Source organism: Cyprinus carpio, chromosome A11 (assembly GCF_018340385.1).
Source record: "Cyprinus carpio isolate SPL01 chromosome A11, ASM1834038v1, whole genome shotgun sequence".
NCBI lineage: Eukaryota > Metazoa > Chordata > Actinopteri > Cypriniformes > Cyprinidae > Cyprinus > Cyprinus carpio.
The window spans coordinates 14,510,032-14,528,516 of NC_056582.1; the positions used below are offsets into that span (position 1 = coordinate 14,510,032).

The 18,485-nt window shown below is 36.0% G+C and overlaps 1 protein-coding gene across 2 annotated transcripts; it reads left to right on the forward strand.

The window, feature by feature from the left end:
* The first annotated feature begins 1,499 nt into the window (after positions 1–1,499).
* Positions 1,500–15,220, forward strand: LOC109098513 (coiled-coil domain-containing protein 120-like). Of its 2 annotated transcripts, XM_042766416.1 has the most exons (11): positions 4,027–4,662; positions 7,387–7,501; positions 7,590–7,693; positions 7,942–8,072; positions 8,452–8,547; positions 8,628–8,748; positions 10,599–10,655; positions 10,804–10,960; positions 11,056–11,157; positions 11,834–12,865; positions 14,378–15,220. In XM_042766416.1, the coding sequence occupies exons 3-11, from the start codon at positions 7,645–7,647 to the stop codon at positions 14,475–14,477; spliced, it is 1,845 nt and encodes a 614-aa protein (XP_042622350.1). In that variant the 5' UTR covers positions 4,027–4,662; positions 7,387–7,501; positions 7,590–7,644; the 3' UTR covers positions 14,478–15,220. The 2 variants fall into 2 exon arrangements, with proteins under 2 accessions (XP_018967651.1, XP_042622350.1); XM_019112106.2 differs by lacking the exon at positions 10,599–10,655 and having other exon boundaries at positions 1,500–4,662.
* Positions 15,221–18,485: the final 3,265 nt, after the last annotated feature.

Sequence of the window (18,485 nt, forward strand, 5' to 3'; positions counted from 1 at the left end):
TGTGTAAATGCATGTGTTCTTTTGGAAAAGCCACTCTTGATCAATAATGCGATAACCTACTACGTATCGTGGCGTGTCTCAGTTTGATTCATTTCAGTGATTCGAATCATTTGAATCAGTTACTGAAAAGATTCGTTCAGTGACGCAGGCTACATCGCCAGTAGGCCACAAGTCAAAAACAACAAAAAACAACAACAAAATTCCAAATAGCAAAGTCTTGCTATTTCTCGTTACTTTCTTATTTCATAACGATATGAATTGTTCTAGTATGCAGTATGCTATTACGAACTCATTTTGTGTGTCTTAAGTGAGTCATTGAATCTTCACTTAACAAACACCAAGTCGTTCACCATCGTCTTATTATTCTTAAATAATTGTTTTGTCCATAAATCTACTAAAAGACGAAAGAAAGAGTGCTTGAACATCCTATTTTCCCCACAAACAATCAACTCTAACTTGATCTCCAGTTGTCAACTGCTAGTCATGATTTTTGTCAAGCTATAAAAAATAAATAAATCTGTTTTTAGTAACACCTTTGCATCATTTGAATTGCATTTTATTTATTTATTTGTATTTTATATTTAAAAGTTTCAGTATTTTTTCCATGTTTTATTTATTTATTTTTTTATTCCTGACTGAGAGTTTTTTTCTTTTAAAGATTTATATTTAGGTTTCATTTACATTTATTTTGGTTTTTAGTACAAATTTTTAAAAGTCAGTTCTGAGAAAAATCGAGTTAAAGTTTTCTGGAGGTTCCAAAGCAAAATCACTTCTTTTCTTAATAATAATTTCTATATTATAGTCACAATATAGCTTTTTATGTTAGTTTTGTAAAATTACAAAAGCAGTTCAATCAAGAGCAGCAAGCGATTCACTCTTTTCTTTTATCGTTAGATTAACATTATATTAAGACCCACTGTAATGCACGGATCTAATATAATGTCACACATCAGATGTTTTCCAACAGTTCCCCGAACGTTCACTTAAGACATAACAGATTATGTTTTCGTGAATACTTAAATACTGTAATTCTCTCTGTGTGTGTGTTTATCGGGATCGAGCGCAGTTGGAAGCGCCTTTATGCGCGCGCTTCCTATGACAGTCAGCGTGAGAAACGAGCAATACGAACAATACTGACCTGCATCCAGCCATAAAGCGCTCATTTGACAAAGGAACATTTGAGTGGCATTCGTATCATGTGATTTTTTTTTTCATCCAGCCTATATCATAATGCTTAATTTCTATGACAAGCAACAAATTTGCCCATTCATTTAAACAAGACATTTACATTTTGGCACATAACGAACTGCACTTCTATAATGGAAGCTCCCTCAATAACGTCCCACTGTGTTCACTGCTAGCTGAGGATGGTGAGTGTGGTTTGAAGTGTCTAGACTCTGAGTCACTCAAGCTCCTTCCTATCCGATTTCTGCACTGGCAATAAAGAGTTCAAACTCAGTCAAATTTTGCCTTAATTTTTAGCTCCTTCCTATCCAGGACGCACTGGCAATAAAGAGTTCAAACTCAGTCAATTGTGGCTTGATGTTGTAACCATATGCACACAAGCAGGCACTAAAGACTCGTGCTGGGAATTTCAGGGAACATCTGTTTAGCTTGTTATATTTTCACCCCTGTCTCTGAGTTTGCAGTATTTTAGATGATTATAGGAAGTGATAATATATAGAGACCACAGCTAATTGCTTAAAGGGATGATAAAACCCGTTGACTTTCATTGTATTGACAAAGACAACACTGAGACATTTTTCAAAATATCTTATTTGTTATGTTCCACAGAAGAAAGAAAGACATACAGGTTTGGAATGACATGAGAATGATGACAGAATTTTCATTTTTGGGTGAACCAACCATCTCTTAACAGACTTGAGTCATGACCACAAACTGTTGTGCAGGGTGTGAGTGTTAGTGTCCAGACAAGTGTCTTTCTGTGATCTGTCCAGTTGCCATGCTGTCTGACCCCAGGACAGGGTCTCCACCCTGGCTAGGCTGTGAAATGTACATGTTTTCACAGAGGGATTTACCACAGTGTTGCCAAGCTGTGGTCAGCTTTGTTGCTGACTGTCTGTTTTGTCTTTGTTTATCCAGTAGTAAAGAAAACATGGAGGAAAGAATTTCGTCTTTGGGTGGACAATACAGAGGAGTTGAGCAATTACTCAGGCAGAAACAGCATACCTTTAAGCCGCCATTCAACTATTCTAGGAGAGATTTAGCTTTTTGTTGTGTTTTGTAAGGCTCTGATGTTCTTTAGTGCATTACTGGTCACTTCATGAACAAATTAAAAGTGGTTGCAGTTTGACCCCTATAACCTGATCTGCAGAGATCAAAGCGTTTGGCAGGACAGCAGCTGGTTGTTCTTGAGAATCAGATATAAGGAGGGAGGGTCACTGCTGGTCACTCTTGGTTCGTGCCTCAGAAGAATGAGCTATATATTATTATATGGAGCACGGTCCTCTTTATCAGTTTTGCCCTTTACTAATGGTCTTTGAGATTACTTTTGACAACTTTGTTCACAGATCACTGCTATAGGGTTACACTGATCAGTCATAAATTAATAAAAAGACCCCACCTGCAGTGTTTATGCTCATTAAGTGCAATACACTTACTTGTACACTTATTTTATATTTCCTGACCTACAGTTGTTAATAATTACAGTCAAATTGCTTTGGAGACTATCAACACTTCATCTCAATTCAAATGTGTCCTCAATTATGTCTTTTTGTTTACTTACAAAATGCATGATTACACTCGCAGCATGGCTCATTAGATGATGCTCAAATAATTTTGTTGGTGACCCAGAAACACTCTTCATTGCATCTCTGTGGTATTTTGAACTCAGACGTGACGCAATGGCCAGAGCAAGACAGAAAGCGAGAAGCAGCATAATCTCCAAGCAGTAATCCTCCGTTTCTTTGTGTGCCAGAGTCCTATTGGTGTGCTAAAACAGGCCAGTGCAAATGAGAGACAGGTCATGACAGGTCCTTGGAATTGCCTTTGTCTGCTTTGAGAAAGCACTTCTCCCCCAAGCGCTAATCTCAGCCCCTCCAATTTCTACAATAAGGTCTCAAGGTTGCAAATAGCGTCAGATCCCTCTGCTATGCCAATTCACCATGCTGTCATGTGCAGGAAAAGTGTGTCATAAATTTCTAAGCTGCCTGTTCATAGTCTGTCGGTGTCATCCTGCTCATGCTATTGAGTATGATAGTGTTGTAGCATCCCTCAGAAACTCCAACCCAATCTCATGTTAAAACATAACTACTGGTATTTTATGAGGTGGCAATTTCACATTAATTTCAATGTAAACACATTTTATGTTCCAGATTTTCTTTGGTTGACTCTTTTCACCTAAAAACTCACTAACTTGGCACTGAATCACATAATGCTTGATCGTTTTAAAGCTTAAATACTATAAATCCGTTTTAAAACAAAATAATTACCTGCACTGTTGTCACAGCTGTTTTTCCTAAGCACAGAAGAAAGTTGAGAGGAATGCTGCATGCAGAGGTCAGTAACTTGCTGATTAAGCACTGCTCACAGTTTACATTTGTTTGACCACATGACTATTGACTTAAAGGAATAGTTCAAAAATTCAGTCGTCATTTACTCGCCCTCATGTTGTTCAAAACCCATGACATACTTTCAGCAGTGGAAGACAAAATGAGAAATCATGAATTGTACTGATCACTTTTTTTATTTAATGAGAATGAATGGACCAAAAAGGTTCAGCTTTTAAAAGAATGCAAAATTACTAAAAAGTATAAATAAAATTATGTGCATCACTGTTTTAGAATTATTCTAAACCCAATCAGTACATTTAATGGACTATTTTAATTAAACCTTCATGGTGATTTTGGCATCTTCAGTCATTATTCACGTTTCTTTTTCCTTGCATTTTTTTTCCAGCTAATTGTTTTGTGTTCTGCAGAAAAAAGAAAATCATACATGTTTGGAACCACGCGATTTTAAGTTAATAATGATAGGATTATCAATTATTTTTTACAAAAAATAAATTGGGTGTACTGTCCCTTTAAATATACAATGTTTAAAGAGACTCCCTACAACTACCTTTGCAACTAACTTAACGCGTGTGTTAGATAAACCTCGTATACTTTAAAAAAAAAAAGAAAAAAAAAAAAAGTTGTTGACCATAAATGTCCAAGTACTGCAATCAGAGTAAATCATTCCTGGCTGCGATTTTTAAGTTAGAAACCATATGGTTGTTACGGACGCCACAGCCTCACCTGTCCGCTCTTCAGACGAAACTATTGAAATAAGTTGCGGGATAACCTGGACTTATATCGCCAATTTGGACATGAATGCGATTTTATGTGGTTTATATAAAGCCGAATTGTCTGGAAAGATCTTATAATTCCTTTAAAACTGTTAATGTTTAATGTTTTGTATGCATTTTATCAATAGCTAACCCCCGTCAGCTCGTGTAGATGGTTTCGCCCTTGTTCCCTTAAGGGCTCGTAGAAATTACTTGCTTGAGTTGCAACGTCCGCAACAGAAGAAACGCAAAGAACTTTTGGGTTCGTGCATAAGAGACCACGTCAAGCGGAACACGTTAATGAAATCGGGCATGCAATGAAATAAGCCTGCTTTTTCTGTCCTTTTGTGGATATCTTCTCAGTGAATTTTGTCAAGGTAAGTCCTTGAAGCTAACTTACTTACTAAAGCAAAATGTTTTTCCAGCCGCTCAAGAGTGTAATTCGTTATAAACTTAAGCCTAATTGCTTTCAAAATTTTATAGAGATTATAAAAGAATTGTGCCCTCTTTTGACTCGTGTATTCTATTTAGTTGATGGCAATAACATCTGTAAAATGAAGATCACAGCCATTTAGCGGATCATTTATAATCGCATCGTTTTTTCAGAAACAAATAAAAGTTGATTTTGTGTTTTTATGCTGATTTTGACGGATATGGATGTTCCTGAAAGGATTGGAGTCACAGCTGTGTATGCAGTCACACCTGCTACAGCTGTCATTAACACGTCATTTCACACACTGCATGTTTTGTTGTATGATGATTGTAAACAGAAACAGTCAGATTCAAATCAGTCGTTTTAAGCAGACCTAGTCATCTATCAAAGACAAATGGTGAAACTGCCCACTTTATAGACATGAAATTGATTTTTAAATTCTAAATTGTTTTCATAAGTTGTTTGATCAATGTATAACTAGTTCTTTGTATAACTGTTTCTTCACCAAATAAAATGTTGGGCACAAGTTTACAGCCACATTCACCATTCATTTTGATGGCATTTTTCCCCTGAATGTAAAGTGAATGGTGTCTGAAAGTGAATTGTGTCTGAGACTCTCATTCAGCTTAACAACTCCTGTTGTGAAAGTTTTACATTTTTGTCAGATTTAACCCTTTGAGGCAGTATTTCTCAACTGGCTTTGCTTCAGGAGCCAGGTTTTACATTTGAAAGAACTTGCGACCATACACTGTACAAAAGTAACAAAAATGTCCTTAAAATTACACACTGAACTTTATTATTATTACCGTACACAGGCCCAAGAATATGAAAACTGACAGTTTTGTAAATGCATAAACAACAGCATAAATGTGATTTATCACCACATGGAATAAACACTGGGAAAAATGTGGAATTATTATTATTAAAATGTTATTTTTCAGAGATATATTTAACTATGCTCGATAATCGCATGTAAGGATTTTTTCATTGAGTTTTGTATGTGTTGTGGCGTGCTTTTCCCTCTCTCACACTTTTTTGCCATAAATCCCTTGTTTATATCCAAATTCCCATAAATCCCTTGTTTATATCTCTCTCATCCTTCCCTCCGAGTTGGGTTTTGATCTTGAGCATCTATCCTCCCATCTCTCCTCCCATCATGCTCTTTGCCAGGTCTCTACAAGAGTTGTGGTGTGTGATATCTGTTAGCATGTGTCCACCAGATGTGCTTGTAGTGTTTATAAGAATCTTATCTGTTCAATTGCTCCTATATGAATACTGAGAGCTTCTTGTTTTGAATATTTTGCCTCATTTATTTACACTCCTACTTACACTTACTGTTCAATGTTGTCTGTTTACCGGGCACATGGTGGTTTTAAGTCTTTTTTTTTGTTTGTTTGGTTTTTGGGATGCATTCCCAGCCACCCATCATACCACACGATCAATGCCACTTCCTCACAAACAAAAACACCACCTGCTTGTTCTCTCCAAGTTTTGCCAGCAGGCTTTATACTACAAGTATGAGTCATTAAACAGTTTTGCAACAGTTACCGTTTTATTATTATTATTTTATGTATTGTATTTATTTTATTATTTTTTTATTTATTTTTTTGCATAAGTAAAATGCATCCAGGGTGATTTTAAATGGATATCAGTATGCATGGTTGTTAAATTATTTCAATAAAAAATATAAATAATTAATATTAATAATATTATTAATGGTTAATAATTTATGCCAGTAAATAATTTTCATTAGTGATCTTAAAGGGATAGTTCACCCAAAAATGATAATTCTGTAATTAATTACTCATCCTCATGTCGTTCCAAAACCATAAGACCTTCGTTCATCTTCAGAACACAAATTAAATCCGAGAGCTTTCTAACCCTGCATAGACAGCAACACAACTACCAAGTTCAAGGCCCTGAAAGATAGTAAAGACATCATTAAAATAATCCATGTGACATCAGTGGTTAAATCATAATTTTATGAAGCTACTTTTTGTGTACAAAGGAAACAAAAATAACGACTTTATTCAACAATTTCTTCTCTTCCGTATCAGTCTTCGATGCCCGTTAATGAGAGTACCTCAGCGCATGTGTGTGGTGCTGCTGACGCAGGATGCATCGCTGTCTATCTTTGCTTTCATCCAAAATATCTTAATTTATGTCCCAAAGATGAACAAAGGTCTGATGGGTTTGGAATGACATGAAGATGAGTAATTAATGACAGAATTTTCATTTTTGGGTTAACTATCCCTTTATGCATTTTAGAAATGTAATTTTACCCTAGCCAACACAATATAGGTGAAATTGTTGACATTAAAAGGCATAAAATACACCGTATTTTTATTATAGTCAGTAGTCTGCAAACCCAGATTTGAATCACTTTGTGGGTAACCTGGGTAGCCACAATGACCTGATATGGGCTCTCACTTTCACACCTTCAGTCATGTTACCCTGACATGACGTAATTTCCAGAAAGAAGAGAGGTAATTGTTTAATAAATTATTTAGAGACACAACAGCAAATTAAGTATTGAAGCGATTTTTTTTTTTTTTTTTTTCCATCCTTTTTTTTTTTTTGAAGGACTGTGTTACTGCCAGCAGGAACAAATGGAAGTTTTCAGCGTGTGTATAACAAGCATATATGTTTTTTTTTCCTTACTACTAAGGGCTCAGCAGTAAATTGAGAAGTCGCACAGTGGCTCCCCCTGCAGGCCATTAGGATACTACAGTATTGTGGACCCCAACACTGAATGACATGCCTCACGTGACTCAAACTACAAGGTGATAGGAGGCTCTTAAATCAGTCTCAGTTCACTTGTAGCTCAAATTATACCTTATTAATTAGATCTAAATTCTTCTTTGTCTGCAGAAGCTGAGGGTAATTGGGAGCTAAAGACTTAACAAGACTTCCTCAAATCCATTCAATGGAGGTCAAAGGTCGCCTCATCACTGCCATGGGCTTAGGGGCTCCAGGTGAGCCTGATTATTTCCATATTGATAATGGAGTATGGAAGCACAATATATACTATTGATTTTTGTGTTGGTCAATAAAGGATGTTGAATTTCGCGTGCTCAGTCATACCATTTGCACCGTTTTTGCCTCTTATGCTCACCAAAGTGGCATTTATTTGATCAAAAATAACAAGTGTGTGGAAAAACGAAAGTGTAAATCTAATTTAAACTTTGGCTTTCTGTCTCATGCACATCATGCGCATGCACAGATGTCCAGGGCTGTCAGGACAGCAAGCTGCAAGCGGAGCGAATCTCAGAACTGCAGGAGCGAAAGCAGAGTCTGCAGAGCCTTTTGAACAGTCGACTCGGAGAACTGCGACAAGTGTGTCTTCTGGAGGCGGTGAGAAATTTAATTAATCTTTAAAGCAGTATTTTACTTTTGGGCAGTCACTATAAAATAATGTTCTCTCTCCAAAAAAAAACAAAAACACATGCTGACTTCAGCAGTGAAGGAAATGTGCACCCAGCTGTTTCCCAAAGTCTACATGATTTATTGTTTTTTTCTTTCTCTTTGCTCTGAAAGTGAATGCTCTTATTCGATGTGTGAGTGTTGATTTTAGGATTTGCATTAATGTGAAGAACTGTTTGTTATTAAGTTGTGTTTTTCAAAAGAAAGTAACAGGCATACTTATTAGAACCATCTGTTCTAACGAATTACAACCAGCATGACACTTCCCAGTGCAGTGATTCAAAAGTAAAAGATTTAAATGTCTGTACAGGAGCTCACTGGAAAGCTTCCACAGGATTTTCCTTTAGAAGAAGGGGAAAGACCTCCCTTTGTTCAGCGCCGAGCTGGTGTTACCTCAAAAGGAGAGGTGAGTCATTTTCTGAAAGCTAATTGAAGGATTATCCTAACAGTTTTATACAATAACAGCCATATCTGTCTTCCATATAGGATGACCCAGGTCAGCGACGGCAGATGAAGGCTCTCTTCAGTGGTGCCCTGCGCCGGAGCATCGATTCTGATAAAAATGCATTGCACAGTAAGAGGACTGTTCATCGGGGATGCCACACAGGTAACATACACACACAAAAGTGCAAAACTATTTCTGGTAAGCATTGGTAATTATGTAACAACAGGAAGTGCATAGTAACTCACTAAATTAACCTCATATTAAAAGACCCATTCCACCTCATTAAAAAAAAAATTTACACATGCTTAAAAACTACACAATTTGACATAAACATAACTTGATTATGTGTTTTAAACAAAAAGCTTGCACAGAGAATTTAGATAAAAAAAAAAATAAACTGCTGGCCTTTTACACTACTGCTTGAAAGTTTGGGGTCGGTAACTTAAAAAAAAAGAAAAAGAAATCAATACTTTTATTCAGCATGGATGCATTAGATTAAAGTGAGAGAAAAGACATCTACAGCATTAAAGGGGTCTTGAACAGGCTTTTTTATTATTTTATACTGGTGTCTGAGGTCCACTTATGATGTTCGCGTGATTTTTACATTCAAAATAATCAAAATTAAGAATTAATAATAGCCTGGTTTTGAGGCCGGCTTGAGAAATACTCTGTTTTCAAGGGCGTACCGCATTGAAGACTTGGAAGTAAACGCCCACTGCTATGACTGGATAATAGTTTTGCACAGAAAACTAACTTTCTGTATGTCTGTTTATCAAGCTGCGTCCTTCATAGTTTGAGCATTCTGTGACTTTGGTTAGACACGTACACATAATCAGGACATATCAAGCGATCTCTAACAAAGCAATAGTGACACACAGTACAAATATTTTTTACTCACATAATACAGATGCACAACACCTCTCTTATCCAATATAGACAGCACTGCATTGCTTTTTAATCTCTCTGCAAATCCAGTGTCCACTTGTGTCTTGTTATCAAAGGAATCTGCGGTGAAGTGAAGCGAACAAATGCTCAGTGTTTTACTCACGTGAGCTGAAACTTCATTAAAAATAAAGTTCAACCAGGCATTCCTAATATTTGAATCTAAAGGAAGGTTATGCAGCGATTGTGTTCTTCCAATATTTTGCAATCTTCAACGGTATGTTTATTGCTTGGTTGCTTGATCCAGTTTATCCACTTATGTTATTTCCCTACTATGTCATGCGTGAATCAGTGGGCGGGGCTATAGAATTAGGCGTTGATATTCTTCTGTGGAGGCGGTGTTTCACCTATCTATTACGTCATAGGTAGGCACATTCCAGGATCTGGCGTTCACTGGGGCGTCAATAAAAGCTTTTATTTCAGAAACAAGGACATTTTCAGTTCTGAAACTTACAGGATATTCATTTAGTAAGATGGCCTCTTATATTTCAAAAGCTGTAGTAAAAGTTGATTTCTCAAATCATGACTCTTTTAATAAATTTATTTTGAAAAAATGTATTGAGTAATAAATGAGAAAAAATTGTTGAAAACACTGATTTCTGAAGGATCGTGTGACACTGAAGGCTGGAGTGTTTCAATAAAATAGAAAACATTTATTTCAAATTGTAATAATATTTTACAGTATAACTGCTTTTACTGTATTTTTTTTATTAAATAAATGCAACCTTTGTGAGCATAAGAGACTTCTTTCAAAAACACTGAAAAAATTTTTACGACCCCAGACTTTTATACAGTAGTGTAAACAATTGTCAAGAAAGTGTTTCATCTGATTATTTATATATTTATATATATATATATATATATATAATATATATATATATATATATATATATATATAATATATATATATATATATATATATATATATATATATATATATATATATACACACACACACACACACATTTTTTATATATATATCTTTTTAGGTAATAATAATATATTTATTATAGACCATAGAAAAACTGGAATTTCTTTTTATTTTTTATTCTCATTTTTTTAATTTTTAGAGGAAACTCTGAAGTCAGAGAGCAGTTCAATGTCAGACTCAACATCACATGACAATGGTGAGGAGTCTTAACATTATGAAACAAAGAAAGTACATCTCAATACTAGTTTTTTCTCAATAATTACTCAGTAATTTGTTTTACCACACTGGCCTGTTTATGACAGGCTGTAACTTTGATATACAACCCTGTCATCTGTGGTTCACAGAGGATTCGTCTCCCAGTGTGGCACCTGAGCATCGCTCCTTGTCTCACCCCCGGCTGGCCCCAGGCAGTCCTGACAGTAGGCTCTGTAGGAAGCTGTCACCTGTGGAGATCTACTACGAGATGAGGACTCGCCGCAACTCAGCATCAAGCTCTGTGAGGTGAGCAGAGGGGGAGGACAAGATGTTTCCGCAAGCTGATATGCGTGAGGTTTACGCTATAATGATAACTTATGAATTTGTGGATGTTGATCCAGCCCGAGTCACTCACTCCCAAGAAGTGCATCCAATGTGGAGGGCAGAAGTGTTCCAGCCACACCGCTGTTGTCCCGTACTGCACCAATGAGCGTCCATGTGAGGTAATGGCTCTTTTATTTATAGACCATTTCTTCTGCTATATGTACACTATGGCTAGGGAGCTTCCTACTGCCTACATAGGCATCTGCCTTTTAAGGCAGCATCCAAACTTACATTTAAATTTACTTGCACACTTACATGGGCAGCAGCACAAAATAGCACAATCTGCACAAAATACTCTAATATAGTTTGATATTAACTTGTTGCTATGCTAAAAAATAAATACTCTATATTATTCATAGACATAGTACACTACATTCACAAGTTTGGGGTATATTATGCTCAACATTATAAATTTTTTTAGAAACGTTAATCTCAAATATTATGCTCAACAAGGCTACATTTATTTTATCAAAAATACAACAAAAACAGTAATATTGTGAAATATTGCATATTATTAATCCTGTGATGGCAATGAAAAGTAATTACTCCAGTCTTCAGTGTCTTGTGATCTTTCAGAAATCATTCTAATATGCTGATTTGGTGCTCAAGAAACATTTCTTATCAATGATGAAAACAGTTGTGCTGCTTAATTTTTGTGGTAACCATGAAACTCTTTTATAGGATTCTTTAAAGAACTTCATTGAAAATTATTCAAAAGTAATATTATAAGTCTTTACTGTCACTTTTGATCAATTTAAAGCATAATAACTTGTTAGTGTCTTCTCCTCCTGCTAGGCCGGAGATGTCTTTTGGTATTGCACTAAAGCAGTGGTGTGGTAGTCCAGATGTTCCTCAGTTTGTCCCGTTGGCATCTTTGGAGGGCTCCTCTTCTGAGCGCCGCAGCTGCCCGTACAGCTCCCGCGCCCGTCGTAGCAACAGCTCTGAGGCGCTACTCGACCGCTCGAGTCTCCCTGAACCCGGTCCTTCCCGCAACGGCATGCCACCCCGAGCTGGACCATACAAGAGCTCAGAGTCCCTCACAGATGGGAAGCTCCGTCAGATCTATCAAGGCAGCCCAGACAGACAGATGATGGGATTTAAAGACCAGGGTCGAATGCGTTCCTCTCTGGGCGGCCAAAGCAGTGGCATGGGTTACAATGAGATTTTGATGGACTACATTTGGGGCAAACAGCAAAAGGGGCCCGTCCAGGCTCAACAGAACCAGTCAGCAGGACGAATCTGGCCGGACTTCTCCACTCCTCCATCAGGCACCCCTCCACACTACAATGGTTTTTCTCATTCGCAGTTACATCTGGCTGCCGCCCCACCTTTTTACAGCCCCATGCTGCTGCAGGGTCAAGAGGCCGAACCCCGTCGGGTCAAAGTGACACGCACAAAGTCCTGTGGACCCTTCATCCCTTTACAGCAGCACTCACAGGATGCCGTGTTGTTCTCTGCGTATGATCCATCACATCCCTCTGCTGGATCCACAACTTCTTCTATTCCTAACCTGCTCCCTCACCACACAGAGCTGTCCACTGCTGCAGCTTTCGGCCGCAGACCACCTCAGTTCTCTCTGCCCACTCCTGAGGACTCCACCCGCAGTCTGCACAAGGCACTGGCTCTGGAAGGGCTCCGGGACTGGTATCTGAGGAACGCCTTAGGTTATTCCACAATGGCCAAAGGTCACGATGGACTCACCATGCGCCATTCACATACTCACCACCTGGTGCACCAGCCTCAGTCCGTTACAGCTGACCCACTGTACTCTGTGCACCGTCAAATACCTCAGTCAGCTTCATTTCATGGGCATCCCTTGCATGCCAGGTGAGTTTTTTTCACATTTTTATTTAACTTTTCCATGATTATGTAAATCTTGAAAATATTAAAGGAGACTGGAAAAGTAATGGAAATTGCTATTTATGATCTTATATTAGTAGTAGTAGAAATAGTAGTAGTACTACTACTACTAATAATAATAATATTAATAATAATAAACCTACAAATTATAATATTACTTCTTGCTCGGCTGCTTGTCAGTTCTCAAGAAGTTTGGATGTTAGTTTTTGTGTTAGAGTGATCTTGTGCTCACAAGGGCAGCATTTATTTGATCAAAAATACAGCAAAAGCAGTAATAGAGTGAAATGTTATTACAATATACAAGAATTCTTTTCTATTTTAATGTAGTTTAAAATGTAATTTATTTCTGTGATGGCAAAGCTGGATTTTCATCAGATTTTCATAAGCTGATTTGCTGCTCAGGAAACATTTCTTATTATTATCAATGTTAAATAGTTGTGATGCTTACTATTTTTGTGGAAATAGTGATACGTTTGTTCTTTAATAAGTTCAAAAGAACATCATTTATTTGAAATAGATTTTTTTTGTAACAATGTAAATGTTTTTACTGTCAATTTTTAAATCATTTAATACATTTTTTTTAATGCATCCTAAAAAAATCTTACTGACTCAGAACCTTAAAGCTGCAGTCCATAACTTCTTTGTTTAAAAATGATCCAAAATCTATTTTTGAGCAAGTACATAACCAGCCAGTGTTCAAAACTATTGCCTTACTTTAGCTCGATTCACAATGGTAAGCTTGTAATAAAGTTTTCTAATTTGAGTGGCACGGGTAGGTTTTCATGAGCAATTCGAACATGGCGCTGCGTCATTACGTCATGTCTGTAAACATAAAGAAGTTAGTATGCTAGTATGCTATATTGCACGTGAGGATGTGCAGGAGACGGATCGCTTATAGCCATTTCTCACAGCAGCTGGAATAAATGGCAGATTGTAATCCAGAATAATACACCCTAAATACATGCACGCACTCACGCAATGTTGATGTTATTAATATCAACAATTTGAAAGCAAAGTATAACAATAATAATAATTGGCACAGTTTGATGTGATATGAGCTAACCGAATCAAATTATTTAATTACCACTGATAGCGCAATTTATTGTTATTCTTTTTTCCTCATTTGATCAGAACAAAAGTGGCAATTGTTACATACTTGTTCAGATGACATCCTCCAGTGAAAACTCTTATTTGGGTCATACTTTCAAGATAGAATCTGTGAATACAAAGTGCAGTATCCACACATTAGATTAATCCACACTGGAGCCGTGGCGGGGCACAACCCACGCAAAGAAGATAATTCCGCAAATAACTGCAATTGCAGGTTTTCAAACAGAGATGGCGACAAAGAGGCAAAACTTATGGACTGCAGCTTTAAATATATATTTAACACAATGGTTTGGATTTAATAGTTTTTTTAATTAGTTCATTCGAATTAGTTACATGTTTTCTGATGATGACTGTTTTTCATCATGGCAGGTCCGTGGAGCTCTCTCTCTACCCAGAGCCTTTTCCCACAGAGGGGGGCACTCAGAAAGAGTCGGGCTCTGAGCCTCCTTCACCTGGAACACTTGTCTGAGTGGCAGCCAACACACCCCACAGCCTCCAGTGCAACATGTTGCAATATCTGATGCAAAATTACACCTTGTTCTAGGCATGCACCGGTCCAATACTGTGTTCGAAATTAGCGGGGAAAAAAACAAAAAACACTGAAATAATGCATCCTTTGTAGCATAAATGCTGCCACACAAACAATGACAGCAGGGCAAAATAGTATTTGATTGGAGATATATATATAAATATAATTATAGCATTATTTAAAAGTACAATTATTATACTGCATTTAAAAATGATATTGGTGCATCCCTATATTGTTCAGCAAATAATGAGGCATCTGTCACAGCTCAGAACTGAAACTGAGTGATCAGTGTGTTGGCTGTCATAGATTTAGTGCCACGCTTGACTGTAAACTGGTTTTTACAAGGAGCTTTTTTTTTTCTTCACACTCTGTGTATGTATTATTGGGATGTTATTGTAATGTATTTACATTTTCAAAACAAAATATAAAGGTAATCAAATCATCTCCACTTCACCCTGAGATATATAGATATATATATTTTCAGAGAATAAAATAGATTATAAGATGTATGTATTCTAAATTACTATTTTTAACTAATATGTTTCAGGTTAACAGTCATTTAATTATATACAGAGTTTAATGAACTCATGCGTTTTAATGTACTATAACAGCAGTGAATGTGTTGCATACCTGTTTGTTTATATCTATATATCTAAATATGTCTATGTAGCTATGAAGAATACTAAAAAAAATCACATCATAGAGACCCCCTAAAAGAAAATAAGATCTCACACATAGAGCTCATATTCTCTCACACCTCATACACACAAACAAGCTTAGGCCTGAACTCCGAAATGAACTGTAAATCTCTGATACAGCTATTTATACAATTTAGCCCACAGTCATTAAATCCACAATTTCAAAGGACTTAAAAAGGACTGTTGACCTAAAATATTGAGATCTTGAACTCTAAAATAGTCTTGAGGCCTCCTCACACCAAGTCAAAAAAGGCGCGCGAGAAGAAAGGTGCATTCAAAATTAAATACTTCATACAGAGTCAGAAATATATTGATGTGATTATCACTTTTTTATTATTTAGTTGCTTTTCTGTTTAATTTTCAGATGCCAAATAGTTTAAGAGTTGAACAGGTTTGAGAAAATTGGCATTAGACTCTGTGAATATTTTTGGTGCGAAAATTGTTTGCAAATATTTTATACTTTCATGTTTGGTCGCATCCGTCTTGGTAACCCCTTTAATAGATATTCTTGAATATTTGACAAATCTTAATTGAGCATCTACTGTAGTTTACATGTTGAGCAGTGGCATAAGCTGGACTTATGTTACCACTCTTTGGGAGCAAAATACCTTATAAATGTCTTAACAAATCAGTATGTTATCCTTCTGTTTACCAGTTAGTTTGGTAACTTTTGTTACAGTTCCTTACAGTTTTTTATTTTTCTTTGAACTCTTTTCTTCCTGAAAAACAGCATAATTAATTCTGGCAAAACCATATTTTATTATTACCATGTACCAGAATGTGATGATTATCCTCGAAATCAGTACAGTTTGCTGTCCACTGTATTAAATACAAGACTATAGGTTTTTATTGCTAAAACTTCAGAACATAGGACCTTTAATGGTTTAAGTTTCAAATAATGATGGTTTATTTAACAGGCAATTTGGTTAATTAGACTTGAAGAATTCATGTGTAGTTGCTACTCCTCATCTTGCAGGTTTGTGAGATGCCTCCAGCTGGTATCTGAAAGTCATGACCAAACAGCTGTGCATTGCTAGTCTCTTTTAGTGTATTTTGGTGACATAAATGTCTGTACTGTAATAAATATGAAAAATACCTATATGTAGCAACTTGAATAAACAATATATATTGTATATTTATGAACTGATCAGATTTTGTATACATATTTATTTGCATTAGTACATGGACTCTTGTTGGCATCTTTACGAATGACACCTTGTTTTGGCTTTAAATTGTGCTATCATTGCAGCTTTTAGGATCATAAATGCATCGCTTGATTTTTTTTAAATAAACTTTTTTCATTGTTTTGTTTTTATATACATTTTTCATATCAGCCATAGTCGGTTGGGGCAAAAACATTCATAATAAAGGCCATGATACAAAGTTTAAAAAAAAAATCCACATTGTGTGGCTTCTTTTTCAAGTGTAAAAATTCATACCTGATTTAATATTTTAGTTACAATGCATTTTGTAAACACATGTAGTTAAGTCTAACATGTAGACTGTTCAGTTCACATTTCTTGCTTTAATCTTTGGTCACATCATTTCCACATCCACTGAACACTTGGAATGTGTTGGACTCTTTTCCAGCCGCTTCATGTGATTCAAATCATTGCACAGGCAGCTCTCTTTGAAAAATGCTTCATCTATTATGCAAATCCATTTACAGTTCATTATGATTTCTGAATGACTAATAGGCATATACTAATTTTAAGCATACTAATTTTAGTAAGGTTATCTTACTAAACTATTTACCAATGGGATAAGGAAAATTACCTTTACTGTAAAAATCTTAAATAAATTGAACTTGCTTTAAAAATGACTGCACACACATAAGAATTCAGCCTAATACTGGCTTGATTATTTTTGTGAATAATGTCCATTGCTACTTTCGATTTTAGCATCAATTCTAATTCTGGTATAAGAAATGACTTTGTTGGGAATGGAAAATTATATGCAAAGTGCTTTCCTGTCCACATAAATTGTCTCAGGAAGGAACTGTCCAAAACAAATTGGAGAGGCATTCAATATTGGTTCGGAAGTGTTTGAAAAGTTTGGCTGGGGCCAGTGACCTTCAGTTGTTTTTAGTGCAGGAGTGTGCAACACATCAGTGTCTGTGGTTTATTCAAATAGACAAAATTATACTTTTTTTTTTTTTGTAAGGTAAATTCAAGGGGATGCTTTTTATAATAGTTACAATCAGTATTTTTATACATTAAGTACAGTTTAATCATTTAGAGTTAAATAGACAGTGACCTCCTGGTGGTAGTATGTTTTTTAATTAAAGGAGACTCTGCAGTAGTGTTATTTTAAAATTAAATTTCATGTTAATTTTTGTTAAAGTTTTAGTAACTTTATTGTGTTTTTATATATAAATATATACTTCGGAACACAAACTCCACAACATCTTTCTTACCAACACAACACATAAAATCTTCTTTATAAAAACAAAACAAACACAATAAAAAAACAGATTCAACAGAAGAAAGAAGATCATACAGATTCGGAACATCTTGGGGGAGAGTAAAAGAAATAATCATTTTTTGAACTAAACCATCAAATCAAAGACACGACATATGCTTATCTCAACTCAATTTAGTTACTAATTATCTTCCCCCCTAATAAAAAATAGCTAAACTTTGTGGTTTGACTACATTTGTATTTTGTATATACAATATATTTGAGTGTCTGTCTTGAGACCGTTTGTCTTAAAGGAACAGTTCGCTTGAAAATTAAATTTATACCTTATTTACTCAAATCGTTTTGAATGAATCGAATCATGAGTCGGTTGATTTGAATAAGTTGATTCACTGACTGAAAGTTCCAGTCGCAGCTTAAGTAAACAACTAGCTGCAGAGTAATTTTCACTGAAAAACAACTTAAATTCTTCTGAAGACCCAATTGCAATTTTATGAAAATTATGCTTTAAGATTATTTAATATATTTAATTTCTTTGCTACACAGATGTAAGAAGAAAGCCGACATGAGGGCCAGTATGACAATATTCAATTTGAGGTGAACTAACTTGTCTATTGCCAGCCACATGCAGCTGCATAACAAAGTCAGTTTTTGATCCCTGACCTAGTTTGGTTTTCTGTTTACTGTCTGGGTGTTCATATCCTTCTAAAGGTCCTACGGCTAGACATTCCTTATGGCTCAAATCTACCCATAGAGCCTATTACACAGTCAGCTGAGAGAGAGAGAGAGAGAGAGAGAGAGAGAGAGAGAGAGAGAGAGAGAGAGAGAGACA

Bases quoted from the DNA above. Each gene is read 5' to 3' on its own strand.
- LOC109098513 (XM_042766416.1), top strand. From the start codon at position 7,645: ATGGAGGTCAAAGGTCGCCTCATCACTGCCATGGGCTTAGGGGCTCCA. The intron at 7,694-7,941 runs GTGAGCCTGATT...GCGCATGCACAG, and splicing joins CATGGGCTTAGGGGCTCCAG to ATGTCCAGGGCTGTCAGGAC. The intron at 8,749-10,598 runs GTAACATACACA...TTTAATTTTTAG, and splicing joins TCATCGGGGATGCCACACAG to AGGAAACTCTGAAGTCAGAG.